Consider the following 20,092-nt stretch of genomic DNA (forward strand, 5'->3'; position numbering starts at 1 on the left):
TAATGATACTTTATAGCACCAAAATAAAATAAAATAATTACAAAAGAGACTTACACGGAAAATGGCGGCCTTATCGCTTAAAGAGATTTCTTCCAGACAACCACAAGGCGAGAAGATATGTAAGCATTCAAAGATTGCGGATGCAAACTAATTTTAAATTCGATTTTCTCAAAACACGAATTTTGGACTTGTAGTACTATTCACTGAAGGTACAGAAATATGAGTTCACAAGAGATTGATAAATGTTATTTTTATTCCCTGTCTAGAGCATAAAGACACTATCAGAACCTCTCGCAAATACACTCACAACGAGAAACATTTGCATACAAAGTTATGAAGCGAGAGTTCTTTCAAAAGGGAATATTAACACAAACAAAGGCAAAGACGTTATTGCATTATTCCATGACGGGTTACTTCCGGTTCCGGCGTGCAAGAGAGATGGGAGAGGTTGTTATAGAGAATTCAAATTTGGAACCACACTCCGTGTTCCGAATTCAAACAGACATAACATAACATAAATATTTCGTGTTTTGACGTTTAGTAAAAAGTAACTGATTTGACTAGTTGGAAATTAGCCTATTAGAAAAAATACAGGCGAAGCAGCTTGGTTGCTTTTTTTACGTCACTTATTCTAGATTTGCCGCAAATAACATGAACTACTTGGCCGGACAAATGGGGAGCACTGAGGGCTCTCACCTGATACAAAATTTAAGACAATTTAGGGGTGCCAAATCCAAAAAAATACCTTGGTTGCGCAACCATGGTGTCCTAGTGTGATAAGGTCCTTAGTAGCCAACTTTTGTTCAGCCAAAAAAGAAAGGTATTTTTTAGAGCACGCGTCCTCTCGCCACTTTTCATCTTGTCGGATGGCGGTCGAACGTGCGCCTGTCTTCATAAAAAAAACCTTTTACTCGCTGAAAGTAGTTCTTTTGTGAGTGATGTTCTTACTGGTGTGAAAATAAATTACGCAAATTAATGTTTTTTTTTTCTTTCTGTACTTAAGGCATTTCTTATTAAAACATAGCAGAGTCATTACACGAAGAAACTTTCCAAGAACTTCATAAAAAGAACACAATATGTAGACCGAAACCTAATTAACTGGCCTTTTAAAATTCAATAACAGTTGTAAAGGCTTGGCCATATCACAGCGTTACGGCGTCGCAACGATCGTTTGGGCTGTAAGGTGGAATACCAGCCTCGTCAACCCTGGTGTCAGGGTTATGACTGAGCCGCCAAAGGCCCTTGACATGGCTCATGTAACGATTACTCACTTACATCAGTAAATCAGGATTTCTCCAGCCGTGTTGTAGCTGAAAATCAGCGTTTTGTTCGTGAGAGCAAAAACTTGCGCTGCGCTATGACCGATTTGCGCTGCTGCAGCACACATGCATACCTGGCGTGTTTAATACAGAGCTTCGTCTCTGTTGATTGGTTGTCTGTATCTAATCTTTTTCTTTATGTATGCATGTGTGTCTGTAGACCAAATAAATGTTTTTATCTATCTAAATAGTAACCGGGACCAACGGCTTAACGTGTCTTCCGAAGCACGGATCATCTTACTGTCCGACAATCAGGTGATCAGCCTGTAATGTCCTAACCAAAATAGGGATCACAAAGTGATTTTGGTGATATCTCCCCACCGGGTTCGAACCCGGGGCCTCCGGATCGTGAGTCCAACGTTTAACCACTGGACCACAGAGGCAGAGGCGATGCGATGCGAGCGGAGCGGCGCGCGGCCGCGAATCATTGCTTTCAGTTATAGAGGGATATATAAGGGAAGCATTTACGTGAAAATTTCAATATACAATTATAATTGTTACATGAGCCATGTCCGGGGCCTTTAGTGGCTCAATCATAACCCTGACACTAGGGTTGATGAGGCTGGTATTCCACCTCACAACCCACACGATAAGAAGAAGACAACGGAACACGGCATGCCAACATGCGGGTCACGTCGTTAATGATATCGTAACGTGGTGGTGTGGACAAACCCTTATACTAGTTAGTGAATAATTTACTAGTTACTACGGCCTCGTAACTGTTATTTTTGTTGTACAAGGTTGATGGAACGAACGAATGTGTGTCTTGTAATTTATTAAGTGACTATTATAGTGATGGCTCGACACAAACGGGTAGGCAAAGCCACGAGTCAGGAGAAAAATCAAATTCAAAAATATATTTATTCAATAGGTAACATAGTTATACTTCGAATCGTTATTTTTTACATAACGAACGTCGCATCCGCCTAAAACTACTGCAGCTTCTCACAACCTGTATCTTGAACAACTTAGTGCAAGAAATTAGCAATTCATGTTATTAAAGTTTTGCTAGACATAGAAAATAAAATAAAAAATAATAATAATAATAATAAAAAAGTTTATTTAGGTAAAATCTACGACACACATATACATTTACAACATTAAAATATACACACATTAACATTAATATTTAAGTAGTTGGAAGACATAAAGGTTATATGGGTGCCGCAGTTCACCAAAAAAGGCCAGGGTTCAGTGAAAATTTACCCAGAGGGCAACACTGATTTTCAACCCACGCCGATCGGAAATAAAAGAAAAATAATGTAAGATGCACATACTACGACTGTTTACTGGGCACCCTCAGGCCTGTTGTCTTAAATTTCGTACCGGGTGAGAGTCCTCAGCGGTCCCCAAGTAGTTCATGCCATCTGCAACAAATCTACAATCGCCTAAAAAAACGTATGTTGGCAACATTAATGTCATAATAAATTTTTACTATAACATTATTTTCTCTGGCAATATAAAAGGATTTACGCCACAGACTTTACCGACGAATCATGTTTTCCTTACATCTTTAACTAACGTAAATTTTGTTAAATTCTAGTTTATCTAATACAGACCGCTGATAGCCACATCACGAAGAAGTTTTATTTAAGTGCAGCTAACACCGCCTCCAACAACGATCCTAACGCACAATTTTTGATCAGGCCTTTCTTTAAAACATCCTGGATATACTTACTCCGAATAATAAGTACCTAAGTAGTATACAGGCCTTTAGTGACATTGTAACGAATACTATAAGGGAGATGATTCAAACCATGATTCTCAATTAATATCAAATGGTATTTTCCGTCGCAAAATTCATGATTTTTTAAATAATTTTGCGATGGAAAATTCCACTTGATATTAATTCAGAATAATGAGCTTGGGTGTTAGTGACATCGTAACGAATACTGAGGGTGATGATTCAGACCATGATACTGAGTTGATATCAAGTGGAATTTCCTGTGGAAAATTCATGAACATTTTAGTGTGTTTTTTAACTATTTTCAGATCCTTACTTTTGGGACGGAAAATTCCACTTGATATCAACTCAGAATCATGGTCTGAATTATCCCTCACAGTTTTCGTTACGATGTCACTAACACCCTGTATAATCAAAAGTTTAGAAGTACTATTGATCAATAGACCTTCTTATGGATTCTGGCACCCTGGTAAGGGCGTCCGGAAATTGGGTAAATAGATTGGATTGGATTGTTTGGATAAAACAGTGGTCCTCTACCCAAGGGCGGATTTTCTCCTTACACCAATCTCGAAAGTTGAAAACACTTTCGATCACTTCAGCTCTTACTTTTCGCAATGGAAAATTGTAAACTATATGGTTCATAACATAACATAAGCACAAAAAATCCTAGTTGGGGTAGTATGAGTTACATCCATCGCAAGATGAACTAAGTGATTAGAAAAGCGCCAATTATGCGCGCCCGCCTGGTACGTCTCTGGTGCGCAGAGTGCGGGCCAGCTCCAATATCATCCTGCAGATGATCGGAGAATAAAGATAAAGGTTGGGGCAGACGTATCATCAGTAAAACCTGATGTAACATATATACCTAAGCCCACGACTACATCCCAATTGGGGTAGTCAGAGATAAAGTAAATACCCACACCTCACTGAGCTTTCTGTTAGACCTACGTGATAGGAGGCAAGCTGTATCACCTTCTATAATACAAGTTTTATTATACATTGTTTAATTATTAGTTAATTAGAGGAAGCCCTAGAAAGACATACAATGACCAAATTGGAGGTGTCCTTAGAAAAAGTTCAGTAAAATCTACTCTAAACTGGCGTGCGTGTATGAAATGATTGATGAATAAGGAGAAGTATGTCAGGATCAAAGCAAATGGAATTCCATAGTCTCTGCTTACCCCGGTGGTAAATAGGCGTGAGTTTATGGACGTATCATAATTAATAAAAGGGTTATTACCCTGATTTTAACGCGGTAAGAACCCGATGTTATGTGTTTTAATTACGTTTTATTATGTCTATAACATGTACCAATATCATATACATTGTATACATACATAAACTGCCTATATACGTCCCACTGCTGGGCACAGGCCTCCCCTCAATCAACCGGAGGGGGTATGGAGCATACTCCACCACGCTGCTCCACTGCGGGTTGGTGGAGGTGTTTTTACGGCTAATAGCCGGAACCAACGACTTAACGTGCCTTCCGAAGCACGGAATCATCTTACTTTTTCGGACAATCAGGTGATTCAAGCCTGAAAAGTCCTTACCAAACAAAGGGCAGTCTCACAAAGTGATTTCGACAATGTCCCCATCGGGAATCGAACCCGGACCTCCAGATCTTGAGTCTAACGCTCTAACCACTAGACCACGGAGGCTGTTATATCATATAGGTACCCAGTTTATAACCCTAGTCGCACTATCGTATTTGACATTTAATGAGACTTACGGTTTAATTTGTCAAAAAAGTTAATGTGACATGGTTTCAAAGTGTATACATATTTGTACTTGTACATGTTTGTAGCTCTCTATGTTTGTTTGTTTCGTAAGTAAGAGTGACGAATGGATTGCAAACTTTCGCTTCTTTCGCTTTGGGTTTCGCTTTGGCTTTGAAAGCTTTGACACTGCGGCTTTATAGGAAAGGTACCTACTTCATACAAGTTCTGCGGATCTACTCATACTTTATGACGTAGGACAATTTTTGTTACTCTACTTTTATGACGAGACGAAACGTTTTTTTTTCTTCAGATAAAGACGTTTTTATGACGTAGTGTATCAGTGTTATAGGAGATCTTTAAAAAAAAATGTTTATTTTAGATCAAAAACACATCACATCCATATTAATGTTATTGACATTGTAATGAAAACTTCGAGGGATGATTCAGGCCATAATTCTGAGTTGATATCAATTGGAATTTTCCGTCGCAAAAGTATAGAACTGATAATATAATATCAAAATTAAACAGCCTTTACACGATAAAACTGAAATTAATAAAAAAACACTAAAAATGTACATGAATTTTCCGACAGGAAATTCCATTTCATAACAACTCAGAATCATAGTTTGAATCATTCCCCTAAATATTTGTTACGATGTCACTAACACCCATACCTACTTGTATGGCTACCTGTATGTACTTGTACGGGGTGTAAGTGACATCGTAACGAATACTGAGAGGGATGATTTACCTCATTATTCTTAGTTAATATCAAGTGAGATTTTCCATCGCAAAAGTACATACTTAATTAAAAATAATTAAAAAAAAACTAAAAAGAAATCATGAATTTTGCAACGGAAAATTCCACTTGATATTAACTCAGAATCGTGGTCTGAATCATCCCCCTGAGTATTCGTTACGATGTAACTAACATCCTGTACGTTAGTAAATGTTTTTATGATTGTACTAGATCATATAGCCTATTGAATTCCAGCATCATACAGTCAAGAGCTCTTTTACAAAGAAAGAGGATTTCCACTTTCGCAAGCAAAGAATACAAAGTAGTTTAAGTATCACGGGGCACGCTTGACTCAGTGATATATGGCTTAACAGCTTTGAGATTTACGCTCGAAATAAACTTTGCTAGACTGAGAAGTTTATTTATGTAATTTGTATGAAAAAACTGCGTTATGTCGTTACGACTTAAAAATAAGTCTAAATGAGAAATACGTATGTCTTTTCTTTATAATTATCTAAATTGGTCTGATATCATTACAGTTTTAAGTTGCGTGAAATAATTCTAACATCCATATTCTCTTGTGGGTTGTGAGGTAAATTACCAACTTCATCAACCCTGGTGTCAGGGTTACTATTGAGCCGGCAAAGGCCCCTGACATGACTCATATAACGACTACGTTCTTACATCAATAAGTAGTAGCCGGGACCAACGGCTTAACGAGCCTTCCGAAGCACGGATCGTCTTACTTTCGGACAACCAGGTGATCAGCCTGTAATGTCCTAACCAAACTAGGGACCACAAAGTAATTCTTGTGATATGTCCCCACCGGGAATCGAACCCAGGACCTCCGGATCGTGAGCCCAACGCTCAACCACTGGAGCACGGAGGCCGTTATCCATATTCTAATATATAAACTCGACTCTTCCTTCACCCGACTTGCCTCAGTTGAGAATTTTGGTATTTTAAGATGACATTTACGTCCTCGACTTGAGGACTTTACTCACTGGAGTCAATGCCAATTGGAATGAGGAGCTCGGTGGCGCAGCGGTAAACGCGCTCGGTCTGCGATTGTTGAAGTTAAGCAACTTTCGCAAAGGCCGGTCATAGGATGGGTGAAAAAAATAGTTTTCATCTCGAGCTCCTCCGTGCTTCGGAAGGCACGTTAAGCCGTTGGCCCCGGCTGCATTAGCAGTCGTTAATAACCACCAATCCGCACTGGGCCCGCGTGGTGGTTTAAGGCCCGATCTCCCTATCCATCCATAGGGAAGGCCCGTGCCCCAGCAGTGGGGACGTTAATGGGCTGGTGATGATGATGATGTGTTGGAACCATGCTATAAGAAAACCAGTTATGCTCAATCCTATGACAAGCCGCCATTACTAGTAGTGTTGCCGAAAAATCGATAGTTTTACTATCGATAGTAAACAGCCAAAATCATCTACCCAACCGATAGGCCTATCGATAGTATCTCCTCTTTTTTGGCGATACTATTGATAAGCAACGATAGTATCGATACTATCGATAGTATCGATAGCTTGCGCAATATCGAAGAGCGATACTATCGATAGTATTGATAGTTTTTTGTTTTTCAACAATCAATACTATCGATACTATCGATAGTTTTTCATCTTTTAACTATCGATACTATCGATAGTATCGATACTATCGTTGCTTATCAATAGTATCGCCAAAAAAGAGCTATCGATACTATCGATTAATTATCGAAACTATCGTTTTTTGGTAAACTATCGATAGTTCGATCGAAAACTATCGATAGGGCACTATCGAGCGGCAACACTAATTACTAGCCCATTGATGACGTAAGTGTTACCACTGTGTTACCATTACATTGGTATCTCCAACATTCCAAGCACGTAAATTTTATCACTGCTGTTTTTTTTTTTTGATTGATTGATTGAAAATTAAGCGAATTACTGACTAATGTATTTAATTACTATTACTTATCACATATATAAAAATCATTAAAACTGTAAGTATTTAACTCTTTTATTAAATGTTAAAAATTTCCTTGCAATGTTAATATAATAACATTGGTCGTGGGTAATTTATTTTTTACGAAATGCAACGTAGGGAGGGATAACGTCAGCTGGGCTAACCTTGAAAGGCGTGTGCCCAGCATTGGGACGAATATGGGCGGTTTATGTTATTATGTAATAGGTATTGATGCTGTTTTTGCGAAGCTTATCTCTGTAAGCAATTGCCTGTTACATCCTAAGTAGGTACCAGGGTGTCAAGAGTTTCTGAGGTCAGGCGATCGTTCAGTGTCAAACACTTAAGACTTGGGGAACAAGTATAGAGGGTAACCAGAGAGTTCTTAATAGGTAGCGAGTTGCCGCGGGAGTAGAGTCGGTGGGGCCAAAATATGCACAAAACGAAACGTTTTACTGACGCAACGATCGTATTATGCAACTCGAGAACGTTTCCTAGGCAGAAAACAAAAAAAAGCACAAATTTATTGTAAAGAGATGCAACGGGATTTAAAGTTACTAAAAAAAAATCAAGTTTTCAAAAATAAGTTTCAGGGTATTCGATTGCTTAGAACGCTTGAGTAAGTAGATAATTCTATAATTTGTTAGTTAGTAAAGAAAAAAACATCTTTCTAAAACATTTTTAATTCCAAATGCGGCAGATTCGGGATTGGACAGATTTGTTTTTTTTTTTAACAACTGTACTAATCCGTCGAAACCAAGAAAGTACCCAATCCACTAATCTGTCGAATTCAGAATCTGCCGAATGCAGAATCTGTTCAATCCCGAATCTGTCCAGTCCCGCACAGAGGCTTTCCACGTCATTCATTGCTTCTTTGGTATCGCGCAACCATAACAAGTGCTTGTGTCCAGCCAGAAATGTCTTAGTGCGGCCGCTTCACACGCCGACGTGAGTTAACAGTCGACATGCGGACTCGTTCAATTTATTACTGAGGGCATATCTCCCTTGCTTCTATAATCTGTGAGGGTGACCTAGAATGTTCAAAGTTAGTCGAAGATTGTTTTATAATCTAAGTTTGTGATAGGCACTTTATGCTAGACAAACTCTCGACCGTAATCCCTAATCGGTTTGACAGAGCTACACGTAATCAGAAGACAATTTGCCGCTTTTAATAATAATGATGACGTCATTATATTACATACATACATACATAAACTCACGCCTATTTCCCACCGTGGGTAAGCATTATATTGATGATTATATTTTAGTATTTTTTGTGGCTCAGTTGAAAATCAGCGTTGTGGCACTCCGTCAATGTCGGAGTGTCACAACATCTTGCTGAGCTGACGTCCCTTTTTAGAGATAAGGTTTAATTCAGTATTTTGTTCACTATTCTATTCTGTGTACCACCTACTTATTTCTAAAATAAATGATTTTCTTTCTTTCTTTCTCACAGATGAATGAATCGTAATGGCGCCTGGTTAGACAATAAGTCACTTATGGGAGTAACCATTCGGGAACCAACATTCATTATCTCCCTGCCATTTTCACGGGGTCCGTTTACCTAACCTGAAGATTTGACAGGTCCGGGTTTTTACAGAAGCGACTGCCTGTCTGACCTTCCGCGAAGGAAATATCAGCCCAATACAGGTTAGGTTAGGAGAGAGCTCGGTGGCGCAGAGAGCTCGGTGGCGCAGCGGTAAACGTGCTCGGTCTGCGATTGTTGAAGTTAAGCAACTTTTGAATGGGTGGGTGACCACAAAAAAAAGTTTTCATATCGAGCTCCTCCATGCTTCGGAAGGCACGTTAAGCCGTTGGTCCCGGCTGCATTAGCAGTCGTTAATAACCACCAATCCGCACTGGGCCCGCGTGTTTAAGGCCCGATCTCCCTATCCATCCATACGGAAGGCCCGTGCCCCAGCAGTGGGGACGGTAATGGGCTGATGATGATGATGACAGGTTAGGTCACATACCTCCGAAAATGCATTTCTCGGGAATGTGGGTTTCCTTACGATGTTTTCCTTCGCCGCCAAGCACTTAAACTCAAAATTATCTTTATTCATTATAGGTAACATGAGACTAGCTGTCTCCACCATTATAAACGATGATACGGCTCACCACCTATCGCGTTGGTCTAACATAAAGCGTGGCGAAGCGTGAGTACTTAGTTGATTTGAAAGCTTCTTGCTTTTCTAAAACCGCAGGCGCTCGCGTTCAAGTTGAAAGTATCTCAATCTCAAGTGGCCGCGGTACGAACGGCTGACCTCTTAAAACCTTTGACGCCCTGGTACTCTTTGTGATGTAACCGGAAATTGCTAAGGAGATTTTGTTCGCCATTTTTGACCTTGTTTTTTTAATAAGATTTTTGAGCCACTTGCTACTTTCTATATGAGATCTCTTCCCATAATTTATCTCTTTTTTCCACCTCTTCATACAATCTTCATCATATGTCTTTTTTTTGGTCTTTTATTTACTTAAGGGCTTTTAACAAAATTTGTTATGCCAGCCCCATCGATCAAGACTGACTAAAACTGATACAAAATCATATTTAATTCATGCCCCCACCCACAACAGCCTAAGATGTGATGCTGTTGTGAATGAAAGCATAAATCAAATATGATTCTCTGCTCGTAGGTTCTGATAAAAAGGCCTCCAAGATACAATTATATGACTTTATGAGCTTGATTGTAGAATTTCTCTTTATTTCAGTTAATAAGCCTAGCTACCCAAGGGAAACACACCAAGAAGACTTTATTCATTTAAAAAACAAATAGTTAAAAACTTTTTACTGTCGCTTGTGTGTGAATCCCGACGTCTCGACGATAAATTCCACTTCATATTTACTCAGAATCATGGCCTGAAGCAGCCCAATTCGCTCAAAGTTTTCGTTACGATGTCACTAACACTCTGTAGGTGTTCGAAATAATTAAATACCAACTTGTCCTAGGTATGTGTGTACATGTAACATCTAAATAACGCATAAATCATCAGTAGTCATATAAAATTTAGTAAATAGAAACAAATGACCGCAAATTTGGGCAAATTTGCTTAATGACAGAAATAACCCTCTATGGAGTTAGTCCTAATATAAACCGGCATTTCATGATTATTGTACCAACAAATCATAAAACCTCTATGGTCTAGTGGTTGAGCGTTGGGCTCACGATTCGCGGATCCTAGGTTTGAAACCCGGAGGGGATTTACCTATAAGAAGACCAGGTATGCTCAATCCTATTAGGACCCCGATACCGACCCCGCCGGCGTGGTCGACGATTTCCCTCATTCAGCGCTTATCGCTATCGACCCGCTAGGGTCGATTAATTCTTTCAAATATTTTTCCTCTCAGACGACGCCCTGAGCCGAGGTTCGCGCCCAACTGGGCACCCTCAGGCCTGTTGTCTTAAACGTTGTATCGGGTGAGAGCCTTCAGCGCTCCCCATTTGTCCGGCCAAGTAGTTAATGCCATCTGCGGCAAATCTACAATAAGTCACGTCAAAAAAAAAATCAATCCTATGACAAGCCGCCATTGCTAGCCCTTTGATGACGTAAATGTTACCATTCAATTGGTATCTCCAACATTCCAAGGACGTAAATTTTATTATTGAAAATTAAGAGAATTGCTGACTAACGTATTTAATGACTATTATTTGTCACATATATAAAAATCATTAAAACTGTACCTAAATATTTTACTAAAAGTTCAAAATTTCCTTGAAAAGTAAATTAATAACATTGGACGTGGGTAATTTATTTTTTACGAAATGGCAACGCAGGGTCGGATGACGTCAGCTGGGCTAACCTTGAAATGCTAGCTGTCAGTTTTGAGTATACCAGCGGGCTTAGCACCGTAAGCACGCGACTCTTTCTCGCCGCGACAGAGATCATCTATCTCTTTCTGTGCAGTACTGTGAGAGAGTGACGGGTGATGTATGTCGAGGCGAGAAAGAGTCGCGCGCTTACGGTGCTAAGCCCATTGGTTTTCTTATACTGGTCACGCATTCTCCAAACAGGGCCACAATAAACAGCAAACGTAATTCAGTATTGCTTCTTCACCATTATCTTCGCTTTGTGAATCGGTCTCCGCTTTCGCAAGAAAACATTTCGCCTTTCATAACGCTAAAAGCGGAAAATTTCGTCCTTTATCTTCTGAAATTAAAGTCCATTTTCCTAAATAAAAGTCCACGAGACAAAAATGCCTGATACTTTTTCCTTTAGAGCCTTTCTTTGGTATTACGACAATTCATTGTGGAAGATATGATTTATATTATTATTGTTTGCAGTACTTTTTTCTGTTGTTTTATTGTCTTTATTTGTGTTAAGTATGTTATGTTTTTGGGAGCTCGGTGGCGCAGCGGTTAACGCGCTCGGTCTGCGATTGTTGAAGTTAAGCAACTTTCGCAAAGGCCGGTCATAGGATGGATGACCACAAAAAAAAATCATCTCGAGCTCCTCCGTGCTTCGGAAGGCACGTTAAGCCGTTGATCCCGGCTGCATTAGCAGTCGTTAATAACCACCAATCCGCACTGGGCCCGCGTGGTGGTTTAAGGCCCGATCTCCCTATCCATCCATAGGGAAGGCCCGTGCCCCAGCAGTGGGGACGGTAATGGGCTGATGATGATGATGACAGGTTAGGTCACATACCTCGGAAAATGCATTTCTCGGGAATGTGGGTTTCCTTACGATGTTTTCCTTCGCTGCTGAGCACTTAAACTCAAAATTATCTTTATTCATTATAGGTAACATGAGACTAGCTGTCTCCACCATTATAAACGATGATACGGCTCACCATCTATCGCGTTGGTCTAACATAGCGAAGAATTGGCGAAGCGTGAGTACTTAGTTGATTTGAAAGCTTCTTGCTTTTCTAAAACCGCAGGCGCTCGCGTTCAAGTTGAAAGTATCTCAATCTCAAGTGGCCGCGGTACGAACGGCTGACCTCTTAAAACCTTTGACGCCCTGGTACTCTTTGTGATGTAACCGGAAATTGCTAAGGAGATTTTGTTCGCCATTTTTGACCTTGTTTTTTTAATAAGGTTTTTGAGCCACTTGCTACTTTCTATATAAGATCTCTTCCCATAATTTATCTCTTTTTTCCACCTCTTCATACAATCTTCATCATATGACTTTTTTTTGGTCTTTTATTTACTTAAGGGCTTTTAACAAAATTTGTTATGCCAGCCCCATCGATCAAGACTGACTAAAACTGATAAAAAATCATATTTAATTCATGCCCCCACCCACAACAGCCTAAGATGTGATGCTGTTGTGAATGAAAGCATAAATCAAATATGATTCTCTGCTCGTAGGTTCTGATAAAAAGGCCTCCAAGATACAATCATATGACTTTATGAGCTTGATTGTAGGATTTCTCTTTATTTCAGTTAATAAGCCTAGCTACCCAAGGGAAACACCAAAAATACTTTACTTATTCATTTATAAAACAAATAGTTAACAACTTTTTACTGTCGCTTGTGTGTGAATCCCGACGTCTCGACGATAAATTCCACTTCATATTTACTCAGAATCATGGCCTGAATCATCGCTCAAAGTTTTCTTTACGATGTCACTAACACTCTGTAGATGTTCGAAATAATTAAATACCAACTCGTCCTAGGTATGTGTGTACATGTAACATCTAAATAACGCATAAATCATCAGTAGTCACATAAAATTTAGTAAATGGAAACAAATGACCGCAAATTTGGGCAATTTGCTTAATGACAGAAACAACCCTCTATGGAGTTAGTCCTAATATAAACCGGCATTTCATGATTATTGTACCAACAAATCATAAAACCTCTATGGTCTAGTGGTTGAGCGTTGGGCTCACGATTCGCGGATCCTAGGTTTGAAACCCGGAGGGGATTTACCTATAAGAAGACCAGGTATGCTGAATCCTATGAGGACCGCGATACCGACCCCGCCGGCGTGGTCGACGATTTCTCTCATTCAGCGCTTATCGCTATCGACCCGCCAGGGTCGATTAATTCTTTCAAATATTTTCCCTCTCAGACGACGCCCTGAGCCGAGGTTCGCGCCCAACTGGGCACCCTCAGGCCTGTTGTCTTAAACGTTGTATAGGGTGAGAGCCTTCAGCGCTCCCCATTTGTCCGGCCAAGTAGTTAATGCCATCTGCGGCAAATCTACAATAAGTCACGTCAAAAAAAATCAATCCTATGACAAGCCGCCATTGCTAGCCCTTTGATGACGTAAATGTTACCATTCAATTGGTATCTCCAACATTCCAAGGACGTAAATTTTATTATTGAAAATTAAGAGAATTGCTGACTAACGTATTTAATGACTATTATTTGTCACATATATAAAAATCATTAAAACTGTACCTAAATATTTTACTAAAAGTTCAAAATTTCCTTGAAAAGTAAATTAATAACATTGGACGTGGGTAATTTATTTTTTACGAAATGGCAACGCAGGGTCGGATGACGTCAGCTGGGCTAACCTTGAAATGCTAGCTGTCAGTTTTGAGTATACCAGCGGGCTTAGCACCGTAAGCACGCGACTCTTTCTCGCCGCGACAGAGATCATCTATCTCTTTCTGTGCAGTACTGTGAGAGAGTGACGGGTGATGTATGTCGAGGCGAGAAAGAGTCGCGCGCTTACGGTGCTAAGCCCATTGGTTTTCTTATACTGGTCACGCATTCTCCAAACAGGGCCACAATAAACAGCAAACGTAATTCAGTATTGCTTCTTCACCATTATCTTCGCTTTGTGAATCGGTCTCCGCTTTCGCAAGAAAACATTTCGCCTTTCATAACGCTAAAAGCGGAAAATTTCGTCCTTTATCTTCTGAAATTAAAGTCCATTTTCCTAAATAAAAGTCCACGAGACAAAAATGCCTGATACTTTTTCCTTTAGAGCCTTTCTTTGGTATTACGACAATTCATTGTGGAAGATATGATTTATATTATTATTGTTTGCAGTACTTTTTTCTGTTGTTTTATTGTCTTTATTTGTGTTAAGTATGTTATGTTTTTGGGAGCTCGGTGGCGCAGCGGTTAACGCGCTCGGTCTGCGATTGTTGAAGTTAAGCAACTTTCGCAAAGGCCGGTCATAGGATGGATGACCACAAAAAAAAATCATCTCGAGCTCCTCCGTGCTTCGGAAGGCACGTTAAGCCGTTGATCCCGGCTGCATTAGCAGTCGTTAATAACCACCAATCCGCACTGGGCCCGCGTGGTGGTTTAAGGCCCGATCTCCCTATCCATCCATAGGGAAGGCCCGTGCCCCAGCAGTGGGGACGTTAATGGGCTAGTGATGATGATGATGTTATGTTTGTATGTGTTATGTTGTTATATAAATTCGTGTTGGCTTATGTCCACTTTAATTTAGTTTAGTGACACTTTGTAAACAACTACTAATTAAAACGCTGACACAAATGTAATCCTCTTTAGCACGAGAAATATAAAAGCTGTAATAGTAACAATTCCAATACAATTACCAACATTTCTAATAATGGTTATTAATAACATAACATAAGGTAATGACTGCCTCGGTGGTCTAGTGGTTAGAGCGCTAGGCTCACGATCTGGAGGTCCGGGTTCGATTCCCTATGGGGACATTGTGGAAATCACTTTGTGAGACTGTCCTTTGTTTGGTAAGGACTTTCAGGCTTGAATCACCTGATTGTCCGAAAAAGTAAGTTGATTCCGTGCTTCGGAGGGCACGTTAAGCCGTTGGTCCCGGCTATTAGCCGTAAAAACACCTCCACCAACCCGCAGTGGAGCAGCGTGGTGGAGTATGCTCCATACCATCTCCGGTTGATTGAGAGGAGGCCTGTGCCCAGCAGTGGGACGTATATAGGCTATTTATGTTATGTTATGTTATGTATTGTATTGTATATTAACTAAAAATCATGGTCTGAATCACCCTTAAAGTTTTCGTTACGATGTCACTAACACACTGTATAATAAATACCTAATATGTGAGTATGTAATACTAAACAAACCACGGTTGTAGAGGGCGGACAGAAGTTTATGTGTGCATATAAAGTTTATGTTGTTGTGTTAAATTTAGTGTCCTAGACTTTCAGACAGATGCGAACGGAATTGCTTTCTGAATAAAGTTTAGGTTTAGAACTGCAAACATACATTAGCTGTCCAAATGCAAAATCAAGTCAGGCAAAACTTATATTGCTTTTTCTGCACCAATCTATCAACCTACCCCCCTAACGGCCTCTGTGGTCCAGTGGTCGTGCGTTGGGCTCACGATCCGGGGGTCCCGCGTTCGAATTTCGGCGGGGACATATGACAAAAATCACTTTATGTTCCCTAGGTTGGTTAGAACATTACAGCACGTTAAGCAGTTGGTCCCGGTTACTACTTACTAATGTAAGTATGTAGTCGTTACATGAGTCATGTCAGGGGCCTTTGGCGGCTCAATGATAACCCTGACACCAGGGTTAATAAGGTTGGTAATCCACCACACAACGCAAATGACAGGAGAATCTTTTTTGACGTGCCTTATTAAATTTGCCGCAGATGGCATTAACTACTTGGGAATGTGATAATAATGTCGTCTCGACTAATATGGTGGAGTCCCGCTCTGCTAGAGATCGGTACTCAGTAACTTGAAGTCACCATACGTCTGATTCCTTCGGTGGTCGTCTTCCGAATGACCCGCTTCCCGCCGATCCAATCTTTGAAACCACCCTTGAACGTTAACGAATGGTGGCACCACTGTCATATAATTGTTACCAACTTCATAATAATCCCGTTTGACGTTGCTATTCCGTTGTGACATAAAATCGTGACATTTGATTAAAATTACTATAACCATAACAGGTTTAATTTAAATTTGTTAAAATCATGACAGGTAGCGCTGAGGGCTCTCAACCGGTACAAAATTTAAAAAACAGGCCTGAGGGTGCCTAGTTGGGCACGAACCTCAAGGCGTTATCTGAGAATGAGAGGATTATATTTAAAAGAACTAATCGACCCTAGTGGGCCGATAGCGATAAGCGCCGAATGAGGGAAAACGTCGATCTCAAAGTAAAAGGCAAGCGTTCTACCAACTGGGCTACAAAAATCGAGTCGAAAAAATTGTGATCTAAATGTTTAGCTAGAATGCTTCTAAGGCGAAGATAGTAGATTGCTTGTAATATTAACCACTGGATTTAAAAAGTTCAAATTCTGTAGAAAGATTAAAAAATATAAAAATAGCCAGACTTACAAAGGAAATAATATAATGATAAAACAAACACGTACTTTGTTAATCGCACTGAAAACCCACTTTATCCTCACTTTAAACTCACGAAATTGTCTAAGTTATTAACAGGAGCACCAGGGTGTGATGAAACTATAGAGGTGTTAGTAGTTAACGTTAACTACCTTCATAATTGCTCTGAGACTTAATAAACTAATGTGCTGAATGATACTTTGCATGCAATTTGTGTTTTTATGACTCCTACGCGGTTGTTATCCTAGTCTGGCATTTAAACAAAATCATAAGAGAGAGAGAGAGAGAAAACATTTATTCAAACATCACACCTATATTCCCGAAGGGGTAGGCAGACCTGAGATTTCTGACTTAAACTTAGCAGGAGAGACTTGTGAATTCTGACAGCTGACGACCGACCACAATGGTACACTCTTATCGCTAAGAGGGAAATAAATGAGATGACTTTTCCTGCTTTTTAAGAGCTAGAAAATTCCCTTGTTTTGTTACGAGAGAATAAAAAATATTGTTCAGACCGTATGGTGGTCTGGTATGGTGGTCACTCGGATCAAACCATATCTCACATAGTGAACGAGTGCCCTCTGCGCCAGTTCCCAGGTATAGCCGCGCTGCATTGTATGACGGATGCAGCAGAGACTTGGTTAAGGGAGCTTAAGCTGGATATTTGATCTACGCAGGATATTTTATTTTTGTCTGCCATACGCAATAATAATAATAAACTCATCACCAGCTATGCTTAAGTCCCATGTAATAGGGAGTGAGCCTATTACCATTCATCATCATTAATTTAAGAGCCATGCTCTTGTCGGTGTAGCATTCTCCATTCTTGTCTATCGTAAGCCGATTATTTGACATCATTAGGTTGTGAGAAGCTGCAGATGAGACGTTCGTTATGTAAAAGGGTCCACATAATACCAGCGTCGTGGTTCACGCCGCGACTTGTGCTGAGTGAGGCCCTTTTATCTCAGGACGTCCACCACCTTATGTTCATTTCGACGAACACCCGTTTAACATAATATAACATAACAAATACTTTATTGCACAAACAGGAAAAAACAAAATACAAAACCTTTTTTTGTAATTGTTTTGTGAAAATTTTAAATGATGTTATTGTCTTGTTTTTGTGTGTGGCGTATCCTCTTATAATAAATTATTTATATTCTATTTTAAAAAATGACGATTCAAAGTGTAACTATGTTATCTACTGAATAAAGATATTTTTGAAATTGAATTTGAATCCAAAAGACACGACGTTCGCCTTCTTTTTTTTTGTTCCATGTTAATTCATCTTGGTTTTCCTCTTTCTCTCTTTCCTTCTATCTTCCCTTTTATGATGATAATAATAAAGTCGTCGTGTCTTATTAGGAGTCCGATCACCTTGTCTCTTCTTTCCTCTTCTTGTGCCATTAACCGGGCATAAGTTTTGGAAACCACGTGATATCAATTCTGAAATTCAAATCTAAGTTATCCTTACCAGCGAGTTGACTCGAATTCGCCTATATATATACCTATATATTATTTAGTCTATCTCATTTGACTAGGTTGTCAAGTAACCTATAGGGAATAGAGTCACGCATGAGGAATATATTGTGTTACAAAACACAGTCAAACAAACATATTGCATTATTTTGTTGTCTATAACAAGTTCATACACTTCTCATTTGAAATCGGAACATCTCGTAAATTTATGTTTCGTAACGATTAAGTAACTCAACTGAAAAATATTAAGTACGAGTAGGTATTAGCAATAAAATAAAAAACATTTTATGAAGTATTTTATTCTTATAATTTAATGTTCCAAAAACTAATTTAAAATTTAATGAAATCCGCGTTTTGTTGAGCAAAAATTGGAAAATAATAAAATTATTACTTACTATTAAAAAACGTACTTTATTTTTTTTAGTATGAAGTACTTGCGTACCACATTATTCGTGCAACTTTTCCAATTTTGTACCTATTCAGATTATAATGACATAAAAAAATGGCTGAATACGTCCAGAACCGTAATGTTATCTTGCAAATTATAAATAAGTATAATTTACCATACTCCCTCTGGTTGATTGAGAGTCCGTATAGAGGCTGTTTATGTTATGTTAAGTATAATTTCAAAAAAAATAATTGCAATAGAATAATCTTATTCTCCATTTAACACATTTAACCAAACCCACGATGAGTTCGAATCCTTACTTCAATAATAGTAGGTGATGGATTAAACACACACGCAAGCACACACTCACGCGCTCACACACCCACAACACACACACACACACACACATACACTCACACAAACACACACAGTAGTAATTAGATAAGATAAGACTTATTAAAAGTTCTGAATAAAATGTAAAAATAAAACTATGCCACTCAGATTATTAGATCTAACTGGGAGTGAAGAGCGATGCCTCTTAACACAGACTTTGTACTCTAAAAGGAGTCATCACCATGTAGAATAAAATTGTAACTCTGTTTTAATTAATAAAGACATTTTATTTATTTATTTTATTTTTTAACATAAAATTATTTTAATACGAATTTAAATTTAAGTAAGTATAATCATAAAGACAATTACACGTGCTCGTTGAATAGCAATAGGCGGGGCTTAAACATAGGTGGCGAGAACTGGGTGTATAAACTATACACCTGCCTACCCCTACGGTGATGCAGGCATAATGTATGTTATGTTTTGTTGATTTCACAAAAATCATTTCTTCACACCAAATTACATCGCTCATCTTCTATCAACAGTTGTATTTAGACTCGAAGGATGCAAATTCAACTACCAGGGTCGCAGAGCTACACAACAACTCACACAAACGATCCGAAAGTTCTCGCGTCAAATTCTATTGGGGAAATCGTCCTTTCCAAAGGATATTACTTACATCCTTACGTGTCCTAGACGCCTAGTACTTTTCACCTTCAATTTAGTAAAAACTATCAGTAAAATCCTCGTATTTTTTGAATTTTAAGTATTAAGTTAATGATTTATTAGGTAAATTTAATGTAAGTGTTAAGACACTCACCTGTGCATGCCGCGTGGCGTATAGCGCGATGCGGGCGTGCTTTCGCCGCAAAAGCCCCGATTAGACTGACGCCTGTTGGTCGGGGGTGGATTTAACGGATTGAGCTAGAGCTGTTGTTACCACTTTCAGAATATGTTTTTGGTGAATATAAGAAGAAGAAAGAAAGTATTTACAGCTCCTACCAGTTTTCACTCTTATTTAAGAATTACCCTTAATTATGTACGTAGGTATTATAACACACTTCGCAATTTCATATATCGAAAGGGTTATCAGAAAAATAATAAATGCGGGTATTACCAAAAAAAAATACTGTTTTTTTTAATTCTTAATGTTAATGTTCCACTTCCACATTAAAATTTTGTTGTATTGTGAAATAATTAGTATATAAAGAAGATAGGAATATGTGTGCATAGTTTATGTAATTATTTTGCCGTAAAACAAAATAATTATTTTGCCGTAAAAC

The 20,092-nt window shown here is 39.0% G+C and overlaps 1 protein-coding gene and 1 non-coding gene across 2 annotated transcripts in view; both read right to left on the bottom strand.

Moving 5' to 3' along the window:
* The window catches only part of LOC126376541 (uncharacterized), a 102,107-nt gene extending 82,430 nt beyond the window's left edge, over window positions 1–19,677 (bottom strand). The window contains exon 1 of the mRNA XM_050024007.1: window positions 19,630–19,677. Within this exon, the coding sequence (XP_049879964.1) occupies window positions 19,630–19,637 (8 nt within the window). The 5' untranslated portion in view covers window positions 19,638–19,677. The remainder of the gene's footprint in view (window positions 1–19,629) is intronic.
* Trnal-caa (transfer RNA leucine (anticodon CAA)) lies at window positions 4,593–4,664 on the bottom strand. The gene has a single exon. It is a non-coding gene; the product is annotated as a tRNA-Leu (tRNA).
* Window positions 19,678–20,092: the final 415 nt, after the last annotated feature.

The sequence above is a fragment of the Pectinophora gossypiella genome, chromosome 21 (genome assembly GCF_024362695.1).
Source record: "Pectinophora gossypiella chromosome 21, ilPecGoss1.1, whole genome shotgun sequence".
In the NCBI taxonomy this organism is placed as follows: domain Eukaryota; kingdom Metazoa; phylum Arthropoda; class Insecta; order Lepidoptera; family Gelechiidae; genus Pectinophora; species Pectinophora gossypiella.